The 19,153-nt window shown below is 29.6% G+C and overlaps 1 protein-coding gene across 1 annotated transcript in view; it reads left to right on the top strand.

The window, feature by feature from the left end:
* The first annotated feature begins 32 nt into the window (after positions 1–32).
* LOC142326593 (pancreatic triacylglycerol lipase-like) overlaps positions 33–19,153 on the top strand; it is a 40,386-nt gene continuing 21,265 nt past the window's right edge. The window contains exons 1-4 of the mRNA XM_075369180.1: positions 33–325; positions 8,946–9,017; positions 11,178–11,319; positions 17,432–17,623. Coding sequence (XP_075225295.1) covers positions 11,237–11,319; positions 17,432–17,623 — 275 coding nt within the window. The 5' untranslated portion in view covers positions 33–325; positions 8,946–9,017; positions 11,178–11,236. The remainder of the gene's footprint in view (positions 326–8,945; positions 9,018–11,177; positions 11,320–17,431; positions 17,624–19,153) is intronic.

The raw sequence follows: 19,153 nt of genomic DNA on the forward strand, positions 1-19,153 counted from the left end.
ATATAACCTATAAAATTTGCAATAAGTTCATGAATATCCTAAACATACAGGTGGCGCTAGTTGGAAACATCTGTCATTGATATCAAACTTACAATTTGTAACTGTGTGTACGAACTTTCAAATGTGTCTATGATAAATTAATTTACAAATGTTGTTAAATTGTTTACGCTGGACAAGATCATTAGTGGGTAAAGTGAGTGGTAGATTTTGATGTTCTTTAACGAGTGACTGTAAAAAGTGCATTTTTTTCTGCGAAAGGAATATAATATAAACATTATTTATTATCACTTTCAGTCAGCACACGTTTGTTGTCGCGTACTACAAGGTAAATTTAAACTTTATCAACATGGCAAAACTATTTATTTATGGCAAGTTGTTTGACTTTTGGAAATAGTAAAAATGACTAACAACAAACTATTTTTCCAAAATATTTTTTGTAGGTAATTATGCTGTTAAAGATCGTTTCGGTGAATTAGCATCGGTCGTAAGTAGCAGACCTTTTCACACATAAGTTATTTAATTTAGTGCACCATTGTTTAGCCATATTTATTTATTAAAAATTTTTTTTTAATTTGCGAAGTTAGTTTTGTCTCGTGTATAAAGTCTTTCCTGTCAGAAGAAGGAATGTTAGAATTTTAATTAATAGTTATAGCTTAGTTACTAAAAATTAAGAAATGGGGAGGTTAAAACCAGATATGGTTGTAATTAATGAACTGAGATGGAAAGATGAGCAAAATATTTAGTCGGAAGATAACATAGAATTTTACAATAATTAAAATGCAGGAATAGTAAACAAGAAATGCAATGAAAAAATTATTTTACTCAAGATGTGCCTGAGTAAAATTCAGCAGAAGATGAAGAGGTAGAAAGGTATACTTCTTATACCTATTTAATCACACATGTATTCCTTTGATGATCTAATTACTTATGTAAAAAATGATAATCAAATATTATTGGGAGATTGAAATGCCATTCTAGAAGAACATTTTATGGGTTATGGAATTTGAAATAAAGAGGTCTTAAGATAAATAGGAAAGGAGAGGAATTTGTTTGCAGAATCTTATAAAGAAGCAAACTAGAGTAACAAACTCCATATTAAAACATCCAGGTTAATTTGGAAGATTATCACAGAATACAAAGGAATGGGGAGTAGCTTTGACTAATTAAAAAAAAAACTGGGTAATTATTTAGTTGAGGTGCCATACCCTGAAATCACAAAAAAAAACATATCAAATCGCTGTAAAATCGTTTGAAATGTGTTTTATTGTGGAAATTAGTGTTGGAAAAGTATTTGAATATTGATACACCCAATAATGCAGATTCTCACCTCCGGATAATGTAGAATTCTTTCTTATTCACTATACTATTATTATTTATAACATATTCAATACATTACATTGTTGTCCGCTATTCTCACACGGCATCTAAGTTTAATTGTTTACATACATTTGGCTTCCGACACTTAACTGTAAATTATACATACAATTTTATAGATCCGGACACTGGGGCACATACGCAGACAATCGAATGTCAATGGAGGGAAGTAAGAAGCAATGTGCCACATTATGGAAATTCCAAACACCATTTCCATGGAAATATGGCCAAATTTTTATTTAAAAGGAAGTATTGTGATTATAAAACATGATTTCACCATTTATGGTGAATTATAAATGAGATACACAGAAGTATCATCGCAATCTGATTGAGAATAAAAATTTATAATTTATTTTCATGTTTATATCTTTAAATGTAATGTTTCACTATAATATAAGTATTTTTTTTTTTAGATTTTCATTGTGTTATGTGTTATTTGTATCACTATGTAAATTTTTACTAATTTTCTATTTTCCAACACTCAAAATACACCATTAAATGAATAAATATTAATTTTGAATGAATTTGATATGTTTTTTTTTATTTTGGGGTGAGGCACCTGAAATAAATAATTACCAAAAACTGTTGTTTATGAATCAGCTGCAGATGACCTTACAGAAATAAGATAGACAACAAACAATATTATAAATAACTACTTCATGTGTGCATCTTAAACAATATGAGATTAATAGATTTCCATACCTGTACAATATGAGATTAATATTTTTATACCTGATCAATATGAAATTTCCAGAGATAAAATTTAAAAAGTCTACACATTAATGATCAAGCAATTGTTATTTCGTTTTGAGTTTATTCTTCAAACGCTGGGTGTTTATTAAATATATTATTCTGCTGCATAATAAAGGATTTACCTAATAAGTTTAGAACAGGCACCATTAATAACAATTGCACTGTAACGCCACTGGAGATGCAAAATTAGCCTTAAAAAATGCCCATGTGTTGTCAAGTTAAGTAATTATATTTCATTTTTATAAAAGTTTGAGTATAACAATTTCATAATGTTCACATGTGTGAGATCATGCTTTTATGTGCTGAGATCTTATGGTTAATATATTTGTATATGTCATATTCCTATGAGGTGATTTACAAAGGTCAAATTCTATTGCATGTAATACTTTTTATGTTCTTTATATCTGTGGGTGAATATGCAGTCAATTAATTCAAACTTGTATTTATTTAGTTTAAGTTTTATCTTTCACAGGCTCAAGTTTGTTTATGTAGAATAAAAAATTGTTATAAATACCTTGGGACAAATATGTCTTTTAACTTTTTTCGTTCTGTTTAATGATATGAGAACAAATTGTTTGAGAACAAATTTTCATCATCAGGTGTGGATGTGGTAATGGAGGTAGTATATTAAAATACACAAAATTTATAATTCATATATATATATATATATATATAAAATGTTATATATGCTTCATAACACATTGAAAGACATGGTTATGTAAGTAGTAGACAGACACACTGTTTGGTGATCACTAGTAGACTAATATTTTTCAGGATCTATTTTTGATATATTCTAACTGGCGTTGTAAGTAATGGTATTACACAGGCTGTTAGGTTTGAAAGCTAGTTGGCTTTATCAGTAAATAACTGTTCTTTTTTAACTTTTTCTTGTTTGTATATTTGAATACCTTGGTGGAATTATTAACTACTGCGGAATCATATGGGAATAACAGTTTTAGAAAAGCTGATGTAGTTAGTTATGATTGTTTATTAAATGAAGTGTATTATTTAATTTTTAGGTAAGTGTTACTGCAATCTGTCTAAGAACTTATTTCTAGTTTGATTACATAGAATCTATTGCAATCTTAAGGCATTTGTTTTTTTTTTTATATGTACTAAGTTCCAAACTTATTCATACATAATATTGATGTTTTTGAATTGAACTTTGTGAATTCATTTTTAATAGGTAAGTTAGTGCATTCAGAAACTAAGTTAAGCAGAACGAACTTTAAAAACAGATTTAAATCAAGATGTTAATAAAAACTTTTGAATATATTATGTAGTATTGAAACAATATTTTAATTTTCTTTCAAGTTATTTTAATTAGTGTATTTTGCATTCTCTTGAAAAAAGTTTTACACTCATTAAAAGTGCTGATATCATGACAATGTATTATGCCGATTTTTATACACATAATCATGTTAGATATGGGATTGTAATCTGTAGCTCCTCAGGTAAGGTAGAGAGGGTGTATAAAATTCAAACAGGATTGTTTGTGTTTGCTGGCTTCCATGGTGCAAGTGGTAGCATCTCGGCCTTTCATCCAGACGCTCCAGGTTCAAATCCTGGTCATGCATGACATTTTCACACATGCTAAAAATCATTCATTTCGTCCTCTAAAGCAATACTTAACGGTGGTCCTGAAGGTTAAACAAAAAAAAGAAAAAAAGGATTGTTTGGGTTTGGTTGCATTGTAGGGAATCTAACTGAGCATTATACATTGAAATGGGGTAAGAAAGTATATATACCCTAAATATATCTAATTACTTTGTCTTCCTCTTCTACTCAGCATTATACAGTTGTAGTAAATCTTCAGTCTTTTATGGTTTACTGCCGCCATCTGTAAATATTACTATGTATATATACACATTACTTCATTCCATTAAACAGACTCAAGTTATAACTTCTACGTAATGTTTTAGTTTCTAGTTACATGTTAGAATTTCTAATCAACTTTTACAGTTTAAAAACTTCAGATACGTAAGGGTTCTTACTACAGTTAGAAGAGGGTCTCACATTGACTAGTCATTTAAGCACTGAATCTCCATATGTTTAAATATTGTTAGACGTTTGTATATAATTTGAAAAAAGGCTGCTTTTCTAAACTCTTGGTAAAGAAAAGCAGCAGAGAACTAATGAAAAAGGCAGTGTTTATTTATATAAAAAAAATATATATAGAATATAAAAGAGTAGTGTTTATGTACATATATATAGTGTTCAACTTATCCCATCACCCAACAATTTTTACTAAATGCACATTTTTGTTAAAATGCTTATATCAGTGTGAGATGGGTAAAATAATGTGGAAGACGTGCTGGAGCTAGAACTCCAGCTGGAGTGGAGTGGGAAGGAATGTTCATTGCATGCACCTTTGAGTATAGCCAGTCTGTCAAGCATTTGCTTTTGAAGAAGATTGCTTAACTGTGTGTTGTTTGTTAAAATGGAATCTATTGAAGAACATGTATTCGTGATTGAAACTTATTTAGAGACAAAATCTCATGTTGGGTGTTGGCGAAAGTTCAGGGAGAAATTTGAAAGGGAAGCACCAGTGGAAAGTGTTAATAGAAGTTAGTTAAAACTTTTTGTGAAACAACTTCAGTGTTAGACTACAAGCCTGCCTGAAACAGGTCAGTTTTAACAATGCAGGTTGTAAAGGACATTAAAGCAGCAGTTACAGGATTTCATAAATCTTTGTAGAGAATAAGCTGGGAAAAATATATTTCACTAGCTTTACCCCACACTGCAGTGAGAAGAATGCTGAAATGTTATGTAGGTTTTCCATGAGCTAACTAATGCAAATTATGCTATGATTTCTTTTAAGCTGAGCATTCTATGTGTGTGTGTATATATATATATATATATATATATATATATATATATATATATATATATATGTATGTGTGTATATATACACACACACAATTATATATATATATACACACAATTTAAAAAAATATATAATTTTATTAAATATATTGTCCAATGTGTTGGAATCAGTAACTATCTGTAAAATCCACCCATAAACACATCAACAATCAAACCTATATAGTTTATATAAAAATAACTTTTCGAATTCATCAATCTATCTCAGGCAAAGTATTATCTTTTTCATATATTAAAACTTCTTTGCAGTTTATTTAAAGTATTAAGCCCTTCTTGTCAATAGTTCTTTTTTATACTTTGTTGTTTTAACATCTCAGTAACTCTTATCTGAAAATATGGACAATTTTATATTGGTTGATCATTGAACATAAGTGTTATCATTACTTTCTGTCACTAGGTGTGTTTTTATTCTTCATGCTTAATTTTTGTACTTTTTAATGACTGCATAAAAGAATATAAATACTGAATTTTTAACATAGTTTTATTTTGTGAGTAAAATGTTACTTGGAAAGGGTATATTCTTTGATGAGAGAGTATAAATGATCCTTGAATGACAGGTGGCTGTAATTTTTTTTATGTATGTATTCTTTGCCGTTACAATTACTAGTAATTCTACATATTTCTGGCTTATCTCATATTTAGGCACTTTATTTGTAAAATGTAACAAATAAATAAAATATCAATAACACTGAAGTAAATATTCTCTTTTTATGGCTCTACAGCTTTTAATAAGCCCTGGTCTCTTTCACAACACCACTCAAAGTCTTACAAGCTTCAGAAATCATCCTCCATCCTCTTGCTTCCTATTCTGTTTTTGCCAAATCACAAGTAATAACTTCATTCAACTATCTTCACCAGGTACGTCCATTACTTCTGTTAAATAACTTTTTCTTAAAAATTATTTTGGGCATTCTTGCTCTGTGCAATTCTCATATGTGTCTCAATCACTGGATCCTTTGTGCTTTTACAGATCTTACAGTATCTTCTTGAATTAGTTCATCAAATTCCCAGTTTTTCCTTACACACCATACATTCTCTTCAAAAGCTTCAAATGAATTTCTTATTAGGTCTTCTTAGTAGGTTAAGCGTATACATAATTCTAGGGAAATAATGCATTTTCAGTATTTGAAATTCATTCAGAATTTCTAATTTAAAATGACTTTAAAATTATAAATTAACATTTTTCCTAAGCTGTTTTCCAATTAATTACCAACACTTTCTTCAGTGAGTTTCCAGTAAGCATTGTAAGTAGCATCTACCTACATATACCATTCCAAAAAACAAAACACAAGCTAGATTATCATTCAGAAGTCCAAATAACTTTATAACATTACAAAACATTTCAAAATTATGCACAGTTTTAGTATTTAAATAAAAAATATGCACAACTAAGCTGCTACCAAAAAGAAGATATACTTTACAAGCATTTACATAATTTACATCTTTATATTTTGAGCACTTACGGATACCAATTTGTACAAAATGTACTCGATTAAATAAGTTTATTTAATCAAGGAGTTATATATATCTAGGAGTTCCTAGATATATACATTAAATTAGAATAAAACATTTATCATATTTTTTAAAAATATGATACAATAACCAAACAGTTCTACAAAATTACAATATTTTCAGGTAAGGAAGGTAATTTGTCATAAAACCAAAAAACAAAATGCACAAGATAATGTGGCGCACTATCAAAGTACACTTAATATACAAATACTCGTAAGTGTAAAAATTATACAGTTAAAAATAAAATTATAATAATTAAAATATATAATTAAAAATTATTCATTTTTTAAGAGTCTGTTAATATTTTTGTAATTTATGTGTTATTATATACATGCTTGTACATGACTTCTAATCCTTTCCTCATCTAATTCCTTTATGTAAGTTATAAAATTATTTTAATTTTATAGTAAGTAACTGACAGCAGACACACAAACTTTTATATACACGAGGCTCGACTGATAAATTTTGCCACAAGCGTGGTACACGGAAACAAAAGGTACTATGGAGTTGGCCATGGCAGCACGTGATAGGTAAAATTCCCCTCTACAAGCCTCCGATAATACGTTGTAATCCGTTCTCCGGTTTGTTTTCAGTGGCAGTTAAAGTGGAGTCGAGTACGGCTAATGTGTTAATACGGTTAATACAGCGCCCAGTATCAAATTTTTAACAGGAGAAAATGTGAATCCTACGAATATTTTTCATCATTTAAAAGTTTATCATAGTAAAATTATTGACAGAAGTACTGTGAATAGGTGGGCGTTAAAATTTCGTGAATCTGAAGCTGGTAAAGCGACAATTGAGGACGCACCTCGCAGCGGATGACCAGTTTCTGTTACTGACGAGAAACATCGAAAGAAGGTGGACGATTTGCTTCAAAGAGATTGGCGAATCACCCTGCAACGCATCACTATTCAGTTATGAATATCTAAAAAATGAGTAGGCCACATTATCGAGAAATTGGGTTACTGTAAAATCTGTGCACGATGGATACGACGAAAATTGACAGACGGCTCTCCGCTAGCTGAAGTTTCCATTCGGCTTTCTAATTCATTCTCATGTTTCATTTCATCTTCTTTTAAGTACAAGTGTAAAATCTAAGCTTGAAGTTGAATTATAAAATAAAGAATAAATACTGAATACCATCTGGTTATTTATTTCTCATAGCAATTTCTTTTATCTCTTTTACAGGCAATGATTGCAGATGATATTTATATACTCATCTTTCATCAATTCAGCAACACTGTTATTATTTCTTTCATTTACTATTACGTGTGGAATTAAAAAAACTGAATCACTGAAATCTGCTCAAGTAGTGTTTTCTTTATTACACTCAGCAAATGCTATTGCGACTAATTTAGATGTTATTTATTCAGATCAACAAATTACAACTATACGTACACCAGTTATATTTACAGTAAATATTTATAATAATTATGTAAAACCTCACCACAATACCCACTGCAGTATCAAAAATATTACATTAATTTTGAATACATTGCCGATGAAAGGAAAAGAAATTGGTGGTCATAATAATAGTTTATCAGTTTCATACTCTAATAATACAGACTGCACATCAATTACACTTTCTAATATTCAGAACAATAAAAACATAAATGGATCAGGATATAGTTTGTTAATTGTTCAAAATACAACTGAACATCTAGGAAACATTAATGGCACTGAAGTATTAGAAAGAGCAAATATCATTGTTGACACATCAAAAGTTAATTACAATTATTTGTTAATAAATAAATCTGGAGGCATTAATAATAGCATTAACACCTATGATAATACTGTTAATGATTACCATAAAAATTTTATGATTATTTCATTACCAGAATCTCATTTTTTTAATGTAAGTGGTTATAATAATAGCAAGATTATTAATATTATTAATGATATTCAGAATTATAGTTTTAAACACCCAGTTGGAAAAGTTATTAATTTGGTAAAAAATAATTGGTTTATTAAAAAACTTAATGAATCTATAGCTAATGTACGTGCAAAAAGTGCAATTTTGAAAACTGAATTTTTGGCTAACAGAGATGATGTAATATCGAAAGTTAAAGTATCACGTCCTTCTTTATCACAGCAAACATTTTCATCTGCATTTATTATAACCAATGATTCCAAAAACAAATCAAGATTGAATATGACTGTATCAGTAAATACTAAATGTTATTATGTTACAACTGAAAGGTCTTTCAGTTTAAATAATAAATTAATTAATAATATTCATGAAAATAATTACCGTTCTGATAGTAAAAGTGAAGATACTAGAAGAAATTTATCACATAATTATTTTACAGTTTGTGACGATGATAGTCATAGAGTTACAATTAAGGAACGAACTACCAGTTTAAGTGAAGGAAAATCTACTAATGTATTTAAATGTAAAAATAACTCAATGAAAATTGTTACAGAAAACTCTTCTGTGGGCTACAGTGACATTCTGACTATAAACAATTACACCTGCAGTGACACCACCTTACACAGTGAGTATTTGTCACTGTATATGTATTCATTTCTTTGATGTATACTATTCCTTATGCTTTCATTATGCATATTAACTATTACTTTTACAATGCAAATCTGGTATAATTGTTATATATTCACACACACACACACACACACACACACACACACACACACACACACACACACACACACATATATATATATATATATATATATATATATATATATATATATATATATATATATATATATATATATATATACGGCCTATATTTTTAATTAAAATAATGAAAAAAATTCATATAATCATACAGATAGAAATGTTTTGTTTCTATGGACAGTAATTATTAACTAACATTAGTGGTTTTATATGCATTATTAGATAAAAAATTGTAAAAACTTATGAAAATTTATGTAAAAACTTAAGAAAAACCAGTCAATAAAAACCAAAGAAAGTGTTTAAAAACCCATTTTTATTGAAAACCAAACGTAACAAATATGTCTGAAAATCTTGCACTACAAAGAATAAACATTTTTTCTCTACTATACTGAATTTAATTTTCTACACTTGAAAAATATGACATTTACAAGCACACTAAATTTGATGAAAACAACATATTAAAAGAACAAAATGAGCAGAAGTCAAATGTATTTTTGACTACGTAATAAAGAGATTACCAAAAGTTGTTTTATTGAGAGCATTCATTCACTCACACTTTCTTCACCTGTTTGTTGGACCGTGAAAAATCACTGCGAATGAGTTCTAATAAACTTAGGGGATATAGTTGACACTTGAAAGACAAATAAAATCAAAAAGTAATTGATTGTAACAGTTGAGCAGGTAGTTTGTAGTTGATTATTTTCACGATACAACTGTTGAATGGATAACATATAAAGATGAGCATTGCTATGTTGGAGCAAAAAATGTACTAGATGATCACAACATTTGAATTTGGTTGCAGGATACAGGGCACTCAAGTAGTTCTCCATATGTTGAATTAGTGGCAGCAACACCATACCAGACATGCTCTGAATTATCTCTCGTTCATCCGAAAAGACAGAATTACTTCTCTAATGATTATGTGCATATTTTGTTTTGTGACATTAAGTAGCTATAGTACCTCATTCCTTGCTTGTGTTTTTTTTTTTTGTTAACCCAGGGTTCATCTCTAGTGACAATTTTTTTTAGAAAGAATTTTCTGCTTCAAAGCACTGTAAAATTCCTTGTAAGCACTAACACCTGGTTCTCTCAATTTAGCAATCAGATGACCTGGTATTCTTGTGGATACTTCATTGAGCTGTAGAATATTAAGTTCATATGACATTCTCATAAATAATGACCCATATCTAGATAGATGATTATTTCATTATCTTTTATGTGTTGATTTACATTAATGATCGAGAAGAGTGAATTATTGAAATACATCATCTAGAAACTTCCAAGTCCACTCATGTACACTTGTAGTAACAGCTGAAATTTTGACATGATGAATTTTAATAAGTTTCACTTTCACTATTCAAAAAATTAATGATAGAATTTTATTCCTTTGATGAATTTGTAACTGGAGTTGCCAACTCATAGGACAGTAGTGTGGTGTTTTAAACTTTCACTGCATTTTTAAGGTTTTCATTTGACTTTCATGTAAATTAAACCTTAATATAAACAACATAAACAAATAAATTTTCCTGACCTCAACATCACAATAAGCACCTTACAAAAGCATATTTTAATACCCAACAATGGTGGACAAGGACACATTTATTTGTAACACCTCAAACCAAAAAGGTTTATGCTGTATAAGTTTAGAAAAATCTGTACTTTCTCAAAGAAAACTCATAATTTAATTAGGTAATAATTTTACCTCTATTGTTTGTTATATTTCAGTAATTTAATAGGCTAGCTTTTGAACTAACTTAAGGATTTTAGTTAAACTAATGCTGTAAGAGGAGAAAATTAGTGTTTGTTATAGTTAATATTTTTCTTTATAAATGTAATAATTTATATGCAAGAGTTAAAAACCATGGATGCATCCATTAATAAATAAACTTGTTATGTTATGGTTTTCAATTATTTTTTTTTAATTCAGTCACTGTTAAATTTAAATATTCATATTGTTTTAGCATGTCTTCTTGATCGCCTGTATGGAGAATGAGACGTAGTTTTTGTTTTGTTTTAGATAATAATTATACAGTATTAAATGCAGCAGGCAGATTTTTTTCAAATTGTTTTGGACAGATGTCAAAAATGATGCACTGCCTTTCTTCGAATGATATCCCTGAACCATCTGTTAGTAATATTACTTTCTATTTATTCACACAGTAAGTGCAATGAATATAAATTAATTTTTTTTCTGTATTAAGTATTTATGTATTTAAATTAGACTAACTTTTCTAAATATAATATATTTATTTCTGGAGTTCTACCAGGTCAGTTTTAATTATCCCTAAGTTAAGAATATTTTCATGCTTATGTATTTTTTTTAAAAAGGTTATTATTTTTATTTCTTATTTTTGTTCAGATTAATGTAATCCTGAATTTCATCCAGAAAACTCCCTACTTAATAAAGTAGGTATTGTGGTAATGTCAGTAGGGTCACCTTATTTTAAACTAGTGATATACTAGAATGTGCTTGATGTAACTAGCACCGTGATTTAATTTCAATCATCAATCAGAAAAGATGAAATAGCCACTGGAGTTGAATTGGTTAGGGACCATCTGTTAAATTATAAATTTCAGCCGCCCTGAATGGATTTTATAAAGTACATTATAAATTTTGTGTTTCCTTTCTGAAATAGATTCTCTTAGTATATATCACAACGATTAAACAATATTTAAAAAAATACTATTTGTGTAGTGTATGTATTTATTTATGTTTACAAGAAATAAAATTTAACTTTTTGTCAACAAACAATTATCAATTAATGTAATTAACTTTTAAAGTCAAGCTTATACCTACAATTTATTTTTAGGACTAAATAAGCTGTTTCTTTATAAGAATATACAGAATGTATCATGAAGTTCTCCCGGAATTTTCATAAACTATTCTATTCGCGAAAATAATGGAAAAAGTTCACATTAACATATGTCCTAAAATCCTACGTTTCTTAAAAAGAAAGATTCCTCTCCGATTTGAGCTACCCTGGTGAATTGAGGTCAAACTGAAATTTTTAGGACGTTAATTAAGGGGCAAACTTAGTGATTGCTTTTGGTTTTTGACCCGAAAAATCGAATAAATAAGTCCCAGAACCGTATCTATAATAATTTTTGGGAAATCGAGGTGAAAACCAATAAATTGCGGCAAAAAACCCTGTTTTTTTATATTTAATGTACAATAACTTTGTTAAATGGGTAATAAACACACAAAACCTTAAGTGAATTTAATTCTGAGTAAAATGGTGTAAGATAAATTGGATAAAACAAAGCAAAGCTAAAAGAATTCGAATTTTATTTAGAAACAATACATTACTACAGTTGTCAAAAAAGTACTTATTTAATATCAACAAAAACCAAATTCTTTTTTTGTGATGTGAAACATGTGTAAAAACAAAATTTACAATTAAAAAAACTGGGAATTACACAACAACCGTAAAGTAAGAATAATTAAATAAATAAAAGTTATTTAGATAATTTTCAATACTATGTGTGTTTAAATCATTCCATAAGGTACATTAAGTATATCGGGTACTGTGCGCTGTGCTGTCAGTTGCGAAGTTAATCTGTGAATTTTAGTTTTAACTTGATCGATTTGCCATTGAAGTAATGTCATACTTACAACGTATACGGTATTCATTTTGGTTGCAGGTAATGCTACAGCTGCTGCGGTAGAATTTGAAATTCCTTTTTCCGAATCGCAGGGTTCCAGATCCCAGAACAATTGGCGCGACTTTTCGCAATCTTTGGGCAAAAGGTTCAATATTTATTATTTGTACCAGCTACGAACGATCTGTTCAACATGATGCTGTTACTGATGAAATTATTATCGATGCAGTCCAGGCGTCATTACATGACGAGTCTAAGCGAATTGAAGTTTCGCATTCGATGGTTTGGAGGATTAAACAAAACAAGTTTTATCCTTAGCACAAACAGCCAGTTCAACATCTACATCAGGAGACGGTCCGCTTCGCTTGGAGTTCTGCAACTGGTCGAGTATAAATTGACACTTTACAAGTATGCTTTTTTTACCGACGGGGCAATTGTCACTCGAGATGGCGTCAACAACTTACACAGTGGCATACATTGTGTATGCCATTGTGTAAATCCTCATGAAACGGTGGAAGGCAATTTTCAACATAGATTTAGCAACAATGAATGGTACAGCCTTCTTCACAGTCAGCTGTTTGGACCGTGCATATTACCTGGCCGCTTAAATGCTGAGGTCTGCTTGCACTTTCTTCAAGAAGAATTGCCGTAGCTGCTTGAAGAGGTTCCTCTAATGCTGAGACGCAAGGTATACTTCAGCACGATAGCGCGCCTCCACACTTCCCTTGTACAATTTCCACTCACTTAAATTATCATTTCCTTGAGAAATGAATCGGTCGTGGACGTGTACATTTCTGGTCACCAAGATCGCCTGATCTAACACCTTTAGATTTTTGCGTCAGGAGATGGATGAAAAATATTGTATGTAAAACAAAAATACATTCTCGTGAGGAATTAATTGTCCGCATTATGCATGAGACTGAACAGCTTAAAGACAGCCTTGAAGAACTAAAAAGAGCAACAAAGTAGTACAGAAGCGTGCCAAGAAATGCGTTGAAAATGGTGGGCTCATTTTTGAACATTTATTATAAACTGGTAGAAATTTTCTTATAGTGACTAAATGATAGCAATAATAGTGCCGATGAGTCTGAAATATCAGATAGCGACGATACAGATAACGTAATTGACGATGGTGTGGATGGCATTGAGCCACTTGATTAACCAAAACCATGGTTTATTATAAAAAACAAAATAATAAGTATCATCATTTATTATCTATACAATCAAGAGTATCCTATTTTTCTTCTCTGAAAAATAACATTGAGAATTAAAAAAAAAAAATTAATAAAATATGCAAAAAGAAAATTTCGTGAAAAATTACAAACAGCGCGCCTAGTTGCTGTTCATCACATATGTGTATTGAGTGCACCGATTGGGCGCGCATATGATTGTGTATTGATGTACGATTGAGTGCGTTAGAATGTGTGCACCACAGACCCCCAGTCATAACAGCCATCCGTTTAGCCTTGCATGACCCGTGCCATGCGGTGGCCGTGCTAAGTTAACTTTGTTTTACGTATAAATGCACTTTGGTCTAGCGTTCTATTTCTAAATAAAATTCGAATATTCCTGATGTTTCTTATGTTTCTTTATTCAACTTATCTTATACCATTTTGTTCAGAATTAAATTCTCTACAAGTTTTGTTTAAATGTTTTGTCTTTATTACCCATTAACTAAGTTATTTTGTACGTCAAACATAGAAATACAGAGTTTTTTACCCCATTTATTGGTTTTCACCCCAGATTTCTCAAAAACTACTGCAGATACGATTCTTGGACCTATTTTATTCGATTTTTCAGGTCAAAAACCATAAAGTATCAGATTCCGCCCCTTAATTAAGTTCTAAAAATTTCAGTACGACCTCATTTCACCGGGATAGCTTAAATCCGAGCGAAATCTTTCACTAACCGTAACTCGCAAACGAAGCATTTTAGGATATATGTTTTGTGAACTTTTTTCATTATTTTCGCGAGTAGAATAGGTTATGAAAGTCCCGGGAGAACTTCGTGATACACTTTTTATATATACATACCGGGTGGTCCATTTAAATTGAGACACATCTATATCTCAAAAACTACACATTTTAGGAAAAAATATTTCCTATTAAAGTTCTCCATTTCAAGGGGGGAAAACGTTCACAACCTATGTTGGCCTTGGTAAGGTCAAATAAAGATCATTTTATGGTCAGCTTAATTTTTTAAAATAGAGACCTATATTTTTTATTGCAGAATCGAATTCTTTGCAAAAAAATAAAAATTTCAATTCAGACTTTTTTTTCTAAAATTGATAGTTTTTATTTTCATTAACTCTGGCCCAGCTGACGAATTACATCCAGCCGATGTTAAATTTTAAATTAAAGAAAATTAAATTTTAAATAAAAAAACAATCAATTAAAGGATCAACCTAAATAAAATCCATTTTGTTTTAATGCATTTTTTTAATCAGATAGTACAAACCGGTACACAGCCTACATGTGTTGCACGCTTTGGTCAGTTAAGTTATGTAGACTATGAAAATATTTGTTCAATGAATTACTGATCCTGTAACATTTTTTTAACATCATTATTGTTAGCATTAATTGTTTTTTATTTAAAATTTAATTTTTTTTAAATTAAAAATTTAATTAAAAAACTATCAATTTTAGAAAAAAAAAGTATGAATTGAAATTTTAATTTTTTTTTGCATAGAATTCGATTTTGAAATAAAAAATATTGGTTCCTATTTAAAAAATTAAGTTGACCTTGAAATGATTTTATTTAACCTTATCAAGGACAACATATGTTGTAAATCTATTTTCCCCTTGAAATGGAAAAACTTTAATAGGAAACATTTTCCCCTAAAATGTGTAGTTTTTGAGATAAAGATGTGTCTCAATTTAAATGGATCACCTGGTATATATATAGAGTGTTTATAAAAAAGTTTCAAGAATTCAGCTGATGGTCCCCAACATTGAAATAAAGAAAAAACTTTATAATCAATATATGAACGGAAATGTTTAGTTTACCGGTTATTTGCCATTTAGTATTTTTAACATAAAAATTTATTTCTCAGAAATAGTTAATCCTATCGAGCTGAAATTGTGTATAATGCTAGGGTTTATTTGTATAAAAATAATAAACCTGATCTCTCAATCCATTTCAAAGTGGCGGCCATATAAACTTTTCAATTGTTAATATATTTGCAACGTCTGGTTTATTTAAATGTTATGTTTACAAAAAAATCTTAAGCACATCATGATATGGGCTGGAATGACAGCTTGTCATTTGTCTGGTTCTTATTTGTTTGACGGGCCAGTGCATTCACAAACTTATTTAGAGATGTTTGAGTCACGGTTAATACCACCACAGCTTCAAGTAAAGGATCTTGTGGAACGAGTATGGTTGCATCAGGATGGAGCACCTGCACATTTTGGTCTATTCACCCACACGTTTATAAATGAAAAATGTCCAAGATGTTGGATTGGCTGCGGTATTCCAGCGTTACCAGCTTCGTTATCATGGCCACCACGAAGTACTGATCTCATCACACCTTACAATTCATTATGGGGAATTATCAAGGCACATGTATCTGTACGCTGCTACATGACAAATGAAAAAGTGAGGGAAACCTTCTAAACATAACACCAGAAATGCTTCCCTGCATGTCACACAGGATGTGGCGACATATAGAATTGTGCGTGCAACATGAGGACAAACATGCAGACCTTCTGGATTATTAAAATTAATGTTATATATCAAGTGAGTTAATAAAATAATTCATTATTGTATTGCATATTTCACTTATAACTCATTACAAATTCTTTAGTTCTAACTTTAGGGGTACGATGACTTCCTGGCCACCTGTATATATATATGAACGCAAATATAGAAATGGAGACAGAGAAAGAGAGAGAGAGAGAGATTAATATGCTATGCATATAAAAATTATTGTTTTAACTGTATGCATGAATATAAATGAGTGTAAAGAAAAAGCCTTTTGTCAGAATTCAGTCAAGAAGACTGACTTTTCGTTTCCGATGCCCTAACTATTTCCCAGTGAGAAATGTATTGATTTTCAGATTGCAACTCACTGAATAGGTGTGATTAATAAGCATCAAGTTTCTCCACTGTGACTCAGTGCATCACTTTCCACTGTGAGTGACATCTCACACTCACCACTGTGACTCGTTGCATAAATGTGTACGAAAATATACAATTACACAGTTGACATAACCTCAGTGCTTTAAGGTGATGTTGTCTGTTGTTTACTTTAAACTGAATGTAACTCATGAACAACTAATCTTCATCAAAATTTTTACATGCACAATTTCAGATACATTACATCGCACCACAATATTTTTTACACCAGTGGTATTTTCGTATTCCTCATACCACAAAATGTAAAGAAAATTAATTTTCATCCTCCAATCCCACCATGAGATCAAAAGTGATATTGTTCTTTTCTTTGAAAAGTCGGTAAAAAGTGTTGAATATGAATGAAATGGCAATGTAAATGTAAAAATTTAACCTCACTTTTTTCCTCACTTTGTAAATTAATTTGGTCCTGTTGGATTTTGTAGAGTAGAAAAATTATTCAATCTAAATTATATGCAAAATAATTAATAATAAGCAAATAAATAAATATAGTTTATTTTCATTTTTAAATACTGTGTATTAGTTTTTTTTTTTCAGAAGAAATCCTTCAGTGGGTGAAGTAATATCACTTGATAATTCATGCATTGAAGATCTTGATAACGATTTGTCAGCTAATAATGATAACAGTAATAATGATGATTATTATTACAATTACATTGACACAGATTCAATGTTGTGTAGATCAAAAAAGAATATACAAGAACAAAGTCAATGGAGATCCAGACACAGGTGTAGCAAGAAAAGCCTAGTTAATCTATAATCAACCTCTGAATCTCTGTTGGTTTATTCAGTATTCATATTAAAACTTATATTTAATTATTAGCTTTTATTTTTAATCATTTACATAAGAAAGTTTTTTTCCCAATAATACAATCTTTTGTTTGCAATACTTGTATGTTTCTATTCTTTATAAATTTTAAATAATGTCCTACTTATTCAGTTCAATTTTAATAACAATTTGGTTTTACCTATTGTAAATTTGTCTTCCTATACAAATATACATTTCCTTTTACATGAAATTAACTTCTTGTTGCTTTATTATAGGACCTATCAAAGTTGTAATTCTTTTTATAAAATTCTGCCATTAGCTTCTTTTTTTTTTCATTTAATTTGAACCTTACATGTGGAGTATGGTACGGAAATTTTATAATATATGTCTGGTCTGGATTGTGCCTGACATTTAAATGCCAATATTCCTTACGTTTATACTTTTCTGTAACATCAATTTTTTATTAACATGAAGTAGACTCAAATAGTTTAATAGTCCTATTGATTCATAAATCATTAGATCAGTGTTATAATGTTGTCAGTCAACTACCTGATAACAACTTGTACAACTGAATTTACATTGAATTCTAACCTTGAATGCAACTGTATTCTTATTATAATATTTGTTGTATTTCTGTGTAACTGTTTTACACAAAAGCAGAATTTACTTTTGACATCTTTCATACTTTATAAAGAAAAAACTCTTTCAGCTAAATAGTAAATGAGATCATTAAAATTCAATTTTTTTCTTATTAGAAAATAAAAGAATTTTAATTATTCAATTGACAGTTCAACCCCTATTTTTAATCAATATTGAATCTTTTATAATGATTTCCTGGTGAGTGTAGTACCTAAGTCGAATTTGTGTAAGTTTTACTTTCCCAGGATATGAGTTCAGGTGAGGTACTGTGATGAATCAGTGGATGATTTGATTTATAAATGATCTTCTAAAACTTCAGATTGTATTCCACCTTTTACAATGAATCATAGCATTCTTTACTTATTTATAATTTTTACTAAAAGAAAATATTGGAAAATTAATATTTTGAATGTTTATGTTTGGATTGTTACTTAATCTCATTTGTTTGTTCATTTATCATCTTTTGTTGTACTAATAGAATGAGTTTAAGCATTATCCTTGTATCACCTTTTCTGCAATCTGCCTCCTGTGGTCGTGTGGTTTTTTATACATGACTTTTGTACATAGTGAAGTTTTAAGGACATCACTGTAAAGTTTGTGAAATTATGAATGGAATTTTCACCATTTGATAAAATAAATCTTTTTTCCTTCTTACAGATAATAAAATGCCATAAAAATGTTAAAGTTATTGAATGGAATTTTCACCATTTGATAAAATAAATCTTTTTTCCTTCTTACAGACAATAAAATGCCATAAAAATGTTAAAGTTATTAGATTTTAAAACCTTCATAAAAAAAAGGAAAATTTTTCTAAGTGATTCACCCTACCTAAGTGATTCACATAATGAGAG

The sequence above is a fragment of the Lycorma delicatula genome, chromosome 6 (assembly GCF_047948215.1).
Source record: "Lycorma delicatula isolate Av1 chromosome 6, ASM4794821v1, whole genome shotgun sequence".
Classification (NCBI taxonomy): domain Eukaryota; kingdom Metazoa; phylum Arthropoda; class Insecta; order Hemiptera; family Fulgoridae; genus Lycorma; species Lycorma delicatula.